Source organism: Bufo gargarizans, chromosome 1, assembly GCF_014858855.1.
Source record: "Bufo gargarizans isolate SCDJY-AF-19 chromosome 1, ASM1485885v1, whole genome shotgun sequence".
Classification (NCBI taxonomy): Eukaryota; Metazoa; Chordata; class Amphibia; order Anura; family Bufonidae; genus Bufo; species Bufo gargarizans.
The window spans coordinates 596078388-596085383 of NC_058080.1; the positions used below are offsets into that span (position 1 = coordinate 596078388).

At 43.9% G+C, this 6996-nt stretch overlaps 1 protein-coding gene across 1 annotated transcript; it reads right to left on the reverse strand.

The window, feature by feature from the left end:
• Positions 1-238: 238 nt before the first annotated feature.
• On the reverse strand, positions 239-6746 carry LOC122928952 (zona pellucida sperm-binding protein 4-like). Its single transcript, XM_044282305.1, has 9 exons — positions 6692-6746; positions 5824-6011; positions 4666-4763; positions 3817-3944; positions 2003-2192; positions 1699-1846; positions 1473-1545; positions 1061-1171; positions 239-282 (listed from the first exon to the last, which is right to left on the reverse strand). The coding sequence occupies exons 1-9, from the start codon at positions 6744-6746 to the stop codon at positions 239-241; spliced, it is 1035 nt and encodes a 344-aa protein (XP_044138240.1).
• Between the last annotated feature and the right edge of the window lie 250 nt (positions 6747-6996).

The window sequence follows — 6996 nt, forward strand, 5'->3', positions numbered from 1 at the left end:
CAATATATTATATATATATATATATATATATATATATATATATATATATATATATATATATATATATATATATATATATAAAATGTCCTATTATTGTCCACAAGGATATGACTGTTCTATTAGGGGCCAGCTGTTCAGCAAAATATGGAATACACATGACATCCTTATTTTATACAGATCCTTTTTTGCAGGCCACAAAATACATAGTGAGCATGAGCCCTTGAGTTGTAAGACACAGCTACTCAGGATATCCCATCAGAAGACTCAGCTTTGCTGCACAGACTGGGACACAAAGGCAATTTTGATACAGAACAGGAAAGGTCCACCAGTTGCCAGAGTGGAAGTTGAAAAATACTGCAAAAAGTTTCATGTGGATTGAAACAAGCCCCCCCATATGATTGGGAGCCTGACCACTGACCCCACCAGACACTTCTTCCCTACACTGCAAATATGGGATATGTTGCCTTGTGTCGTCCCATCAAGACAGTTTATAGCAGCCACTACATAGGCCAGACCATTGTGTCCAGCTTGTGGTTGCACAGTCATGAACTGCAGTGTCACAATGCTACTGTACACTACAGCGTGGTAGCATCGTGACCTGCCTCTAGCAAGTTCAAGCCTGTAGAACTTCTGGCAACATATGTAACCTGAACCTGAATGCCAGGACTTTAGCGTCCCGGCAGCCATGGTACCCATTAAGAAAGCGCTAAACGTCGGATCCTGCAATGCGCTGAAACGACGTTTAGCTTAAGGCCGGATCAATGCCTTTCAATGGGCATTCATTTCGGATCCAGCCTTGCGGCAAGTGTTCAGGATTTTTGGCCGGAGCAAAAAGCGCAGCATGCTGCGGTATTTTCTCCAGCCAAAAAACGTTCCGGTCCTGAACTGAAGACATCCTGAATGGATTTCTCTCCATTCAGAATGCATTAGGATAAAACTGATCAGGATTCTTCCGGCATAGAGCCCCGACGACGGAACTCTATGCCGGAAGAAAAGAACGCAGGTGTGAAAGAGCCCTTAAACAGCATTCAGTATAGAACACACAGCGTTAACAACTCACCTTCCCTGTCATTCTGCATCTCTGGCAGAGAGTTGTCAAAGTAGATGGGAACATCTGATGATACCAGCACCACATCACTCTTCTTGCTTAACATATAGACAGATCTTTTACCTAAAACAAGATGCAATAATTGAATTAAAGTATCACAGCTATATCAGGTGAAACTTGAATTAGAATATCGTGCAAATGTCTATTTATTTCAGTAATGCAAATTAAAAGGAATTGCATATTCTAGGCTCAAATTTCACACTAGTCAGCCAATTAATCCATACCCCCTGAGCAAAGGGTACCTCAAAATTGTGACTTTGGGGTTTCATAAGCTGTAAGCCATCCAAATTATAACAAATAAAGGCTTGAAATCTCACTTTACAAATGCCAAAAATGAGACTCATTACATGCAGACTAAACTTACGTCTGTTACACACGGTAGCACAGTTGTCACTTGGAGAGGGGACACAGGCAGAAGCGCTGCAGTGAATGTATACCTAGAACATAAGGGTTACATGAAGTCTCATGGTCCAGCAAAGGATTTTCCTAGAGTCACTGTCACATGTGGCCACACGAGGCAGTACAGAGCAGTGTTCTAACTACTTGTACAGTATTTGCGGTAGCTAGCCAATGAGCATCTCAGGTCATACCTGTCCTGCAAGAGGCATCTCCGTGTTCTGATCCACAAAGGTAAAAGTCTTCACATCAAACCGCGAGTAATAAGAAGGGAAAGGTAAAGCAGAACCTGGAGCTACAGGAATCACATCAGACATGTAGTTGTCACCAGTGAATGGACACCTGGAAATAAAGCCAGAAACCTGTATAGAAGCAGTTCTAATACACACTCATCTCTGCTACATCTGTAGCCTTTACTGCCCTTTAAGCTTTCAAGTGTAATGGTAGTCTGGGATTAGACTACAACACAATTGTGAACCTCTAAGGATTTGTACTTACCCATCAATAAGTATTGGCCACTGGATGCTGCTCAGAGGGTCAGGAGATGGCGTGGACCAGCACTGGTGTAGGACAAGGACAAGATTCGGGTCCCTTCTCTGCAAGATTCTGACCTCCACATACACTGGATCCCTCAGGACTTTTACCACTGGATAATCAGAGCCTGTATAATAAGTGATGTAGCTGGAATCTAGGATAGAAAATATTACACTAAATTAGTTCATGCGCTGCAGGCCTGATCGTTGTCCTGACTGAAGTTCAGAAATCTGAGACACCACAACCATTTATGAAGGTGTCCGAACCCTCCTTTTTCATGTAATGTGTATGGGGGCCTTCCAACGGCAAGTGTCTGGGAGGTAAGGATTGGGCAGTTAGATTTCAACATGTCCAATTCTTCTACAGAAGATGATCTGCTGCCAGGTACCCGTCAGTGGCTTCCTCCTCAATCAAGGCCTAGCATGTTCAGCCAAGCAGGCCTGCCTCTGTATGGGTCATCCATAGGCCGATTCTAGAGGAGACTTGGTGCCTCAGAAGAGTGTGGAATTGTAGGGGAGCTACTGTGAGATAAATCAAGATGAAACAATTTTATGGAGATTTAGGCTCTGCACATATTTGATCCTTCTGGAGGAGATTTACACCCCTGTGACTTGGGATGGCAATCCATAGGGGCATGTCCCAAAGTTTATACTTCACAGTATACACATTGTGGTGACCCCCTGCTGTATAGGACAGCCAGATGTGCCATGCTGAAGCATACCAGCCTGATATGAAGGACACTACCTCCTTTGGGTAAATGAGGGTATACAGATACATTCAACAAACCAACAGCACCCGTATAGATTAGGTGCAGCGTTTAGATGCAGTGTGCACAGAGCCTGTAGAACACAATCATGTCAGCATACACTTCCATATGCTTTTTTTTTGGAGTTGCTCGGAGAGTCAAGGAATTGCACACACTGTAAGATCATTCCTAGCCGACTGCCTGCTCTAGTATTGGAGTATGCCAAAAATATTAAGGATGTATGCAGATTTTAGGGTCCATTAGCAAAGTTTAGTAATTGGGTCCCCCTGCCCCACAGTATGCATGCAGCAAACATTCAGTGCAGAATGCAAAGTGCGACTCCCCAAAGTACTAATAAATTTATGATTTTTTAATTTTTATTTAATAAAGTACCCTCCACTTCACACATTTATGTTAGAAAGTGGAACATGTGCTTCAAGAGGCTTATCCTGGAAGGGATATGGCGAGTCATCCTGACACCCCTGACGCTGTTTCAGGGAGCTGCTGTACTTGGTATTGCAGCTCATCCCCATTGACTTGAATGGATGTGGCCAAGCTGCAACTAGGCCACGTGAACGATGTATGTGATGTCACATGGCCTAGAAAGAAGCCTCAGTGTGCAGCTTCTTCCAATAGCTGATTAGCAAGATTGACATTTATGGCCTATCCTGAAAACAGATTAATCTGTTCATTAATAACCCCTTTTAAAATGGTAATCATTCTGATCATATTTACATAAATACAATTTCACATAGATTGTATAAAGTTGCTTCCTGCAGCCACCAATAGGGGGAGCTCAATACATAGGAATTTATAGTTACTATTGAACAGAATCTCAGCTGTAAACGCTCTGCACCGAGCTCCCACAGTGGCGGCCGATTGAAGATGCAGCAAATCTGTCAGGACCAGAAGACATTTCCCATAACAATCCTCTCAGCTACTCCTGCTAGCAGATCAGACACCATGTAAAGTGACTTTCTTTAAGGAATTTTATTTATTCAACAATTCTTATCCAGTCATCACAATATCTTACCTAAACTGATTCTCAATTCAAAGTTAATAGGTCCTATACTTGATACAGGTGGTGGGGGTGGTAGGGTCACTACATCCACTTTCAATGGGAGTAAGCCGCTAACTGCAAAACTACAGCGAACCAATAATCTGTTGAATAAAAGTACAAGTAAGATCCAGATCCATTAATATAATGACTAGTCTCTGCAGTACAGTCTCTCCCTTGCTGCCCCTCTAGTTTATGGAGAATTTGGCAGCAAGTATTTTATTTTCCTACAGTACCTCTGCAGGAGAAGTTGAGTACTGCAGTTAATGCACAGAGCAAGTCAAAAGATGCCGTCCTAAATACAGATCCTGTAATTCAGAATTCTCCAAAGACATCTGAAAATGGGATCTTAATTGCCTGCAGAGAATCTCCAACCAAGGAGACCTCAACAGAGGACATCCCACAGTTAAAGGGATCATGCCAAGTTATCAAATTGTCTCCTTATCCATAGTATAGGGAATAACTGAGCTGCAGGCCACACATGGGAACCTTTGCTCCATTCATTCAAGGGGGAATCAGGACCAAAGTTCAGGATCAGTGGGTGTCCCAACACTTGTCCACAGAAGGAAGAATAACTGATCTGTGGAGGTACAAGGAGACAAATTTGCCACAACTCCTTAGAGTCAACCATTGTGCTTTTGTAAAACCATAGGCAAGGCCACTATTCTAGGGACTATACTGGGTAGGAGCCATGCTGTAGACCTACAAACCAGATAAATGCTAGTAGATCTCACATTTCCAGGAGGAATAAGAATAGGACAACTAAGCAGAACAGAGCCCTGTTGTAGTATTTGCTGAGCCCAGCTGTGTCCATAGTTCAGTTACCTGAAGGTGGAGTCTCTGGTAATTGCTATACTGTTCCAGGTCCTCAAGGTTTTGGATGCCACCAGCTGGTTCTCATACACCGCCTGGTCCCCAACCAGCTACAAGATAGTAATTCAGCAGTTATCAAGTTTGACAATTATGGAATCCAAAGAAGAAATGCTACAAATGCCCAGTAGTGTGGGTCTGACCTGAGGGCCCATCTCGAGGCTGTTGTGATTAGACAGGTGGTCATGCACGCCCCTCTCCATTCACTTCTATGGGAGTCACTATACACACACACACACACACACACACTACATCCCTTTGCTGTTCCCTGCATACAGAGATAAGTAGTGCCTGATGGTCCCATCATTGAGACTTGCACCTATTTGGAGAACAGAGCCCTGAAAGTGGTGGAGGGTGCACTGTACATTCACAGCTGCGCGGCATTCATTTTCTATGGGGCCACCGAAAATAGCAGATCGCTGGCTCAGCCATTTCAGTCGGGCCCATAGAAGTGAATGGGCGCAGTGGCTGCTCATGGGGAGTGCGCTTGGTAGTGACTGGACCAGTCCTCCACCCACCACCTTGCAGGGCACTATTCCCCATTGTCTGAGATAAGACAACCAGATGGGCACTGGTGCAGGCCTTAATAAACTGCAGTTATACTCCTAAGAGGAAGCCAGTCCTGGCATTACCATTATCACTCATTGCAGTATACAGCACTATTTCTGCTTTTCGGTCACTGTACGGTGGTACCATTTGAGTACTGTATTGGAAAGTTAGCATTGTACACAATATTTCAGTAGTGTGTAGAACTGATATTAAAAAGGCATAGTATTAGAAATACCATAGCTGCCTTCTTCTGGTTGTGTGGGGTACCATTTTTTTTGAATAAATTAGCCATGCTTTTCTAAAGGTAACCACATGACTTCAATATCTGGGAGACTTACAGCATCATACTGGACGAGGCCAGTTAGTCACCATATGTAATTGGTGCACACACAGGTCCCCCCATTGGCGACCGCCCAGTACAACATTCAATTCAAGCCCTACCCGTCTGCAGTTCCCAGGAAGTAAGAATTAAAGGGGGACAATTCAGTGGCAGACAGAAGGCAGGCTATGGTTTGAACAGCTCCATATGGATTTTCACAATGGCATTAATATACCACCACTTACCTTGTAGGTGGTTCCACAAGCAGAAATTGGGAACTGGTAGAGGAGGAAATAGCCATTGCTAGCTGTTGGATTACATTCTAGGCTGCCATTTTGGAGCAGTCGCACAGATGTCAGGTTCAGCGGTGGCACAGTCAAGGTGTTTGGAAGGGCAATGGAGAAGAGGCCGTCTGATGTGCAGCGGGCAGTCACTGGGGAAGAAAAAGGTCATTACAAGGGTTACCAGCCAAAACGGAAATATAAGTGGTAAAGTATCTATGGCTACCTCCATTAAAAAAAATGGAAAAAAAAAAAAAAAAAAAAAAACACATCGACACTCAACCTGTCAAACAGGTCATTGCAAGATAGCAGGACCAGATTTCTGAGCAGTGAGGATGCATGTCCCCCTCACAGTGCAAGAGGGGGAAGTGGTGATTGGGGGGGTAAAACGAAGCAAGGCCTGATTGCAGAAAGGAAGGTAGCAGTGAACTTGCCATGATCAACCCTGTCAGAATAATTCCCTAGATCAACAACCTCTTCCCAGAAGAAGTCTAGTAATTATATTCTAGGCCCCTTTAGATCAGCAATTTCACCACCACCTCCGGCAGAGTTCCATAGTCTCACAGTAAAGAATCCTCTGTGTAGAAACCTTTCCTCTAGATGTAGAGGATGTCCCCTTGGCAACCTGGGTATAACTAGCTGAAGATCTCTGTAGTGCCCCCTGATATTCATAGTCATTAGATTTATTTGGGGGTCCTGTAGTCCTCCCATTCTAGTTATTACTTCAGCTGCATGCTCCAGCTCTGCTAGGTCTATCTTGTGCATTGGGGCCCAGTACGCCATGTGCAGTCTGATTAGAGACAAAAGTGACAGTGATTACACGCACACTTACCTTTGTTTCCATAGTAGCATGGAGTAATACTGTCAGGATCGTAGCAGCAGCCCATAGTTGCACATGAGTCCTGAGAACTTGCACAGCTCAGTCTGTCTGACCTTACGACGGAATCACACTGGCTTGGAATTGGAGAGTCATGGTCTGCCCCCCCAAAAAATAAAAAATATATCACACACACACAAATTGGTCCCAAATAGTGGATTAGGCAACTCTGCTGTAACAATAAGAAAACAGAACTGAAAATAAAATCACCAAGAGCACCCATCAGGACCAATTCTATTAAATTAAGCATACCGGTAGGG

What these genes read in the sequence shown, in the direction of transcription:
- LOC122928952 (XM_044282305.1), bottom strand. Translation starts at nt 6,746, where the DNA reads ATGGGCTGCTGCTACGATCCTGACAGTATTACTCCATGCTACTATGGA. An exon ending in ACCAGAGACTCCACCTTCAG is followed by an intron (nt 3,945 to 4,665) that starts GTAACTGAACTA and finishes TTTATTCAACAG; the next exon opens with ATTATTGGTTCGCTGTAGTT. An exon ending in TGAATTGAGAATCAGTTTAG is followed by an intron (nt 2,193 to 3,816) that starts GTAAGATATTGT and finishes TTTCTATCCTAG; the next exon opens with ATTCCAGCTACATCACTTAT.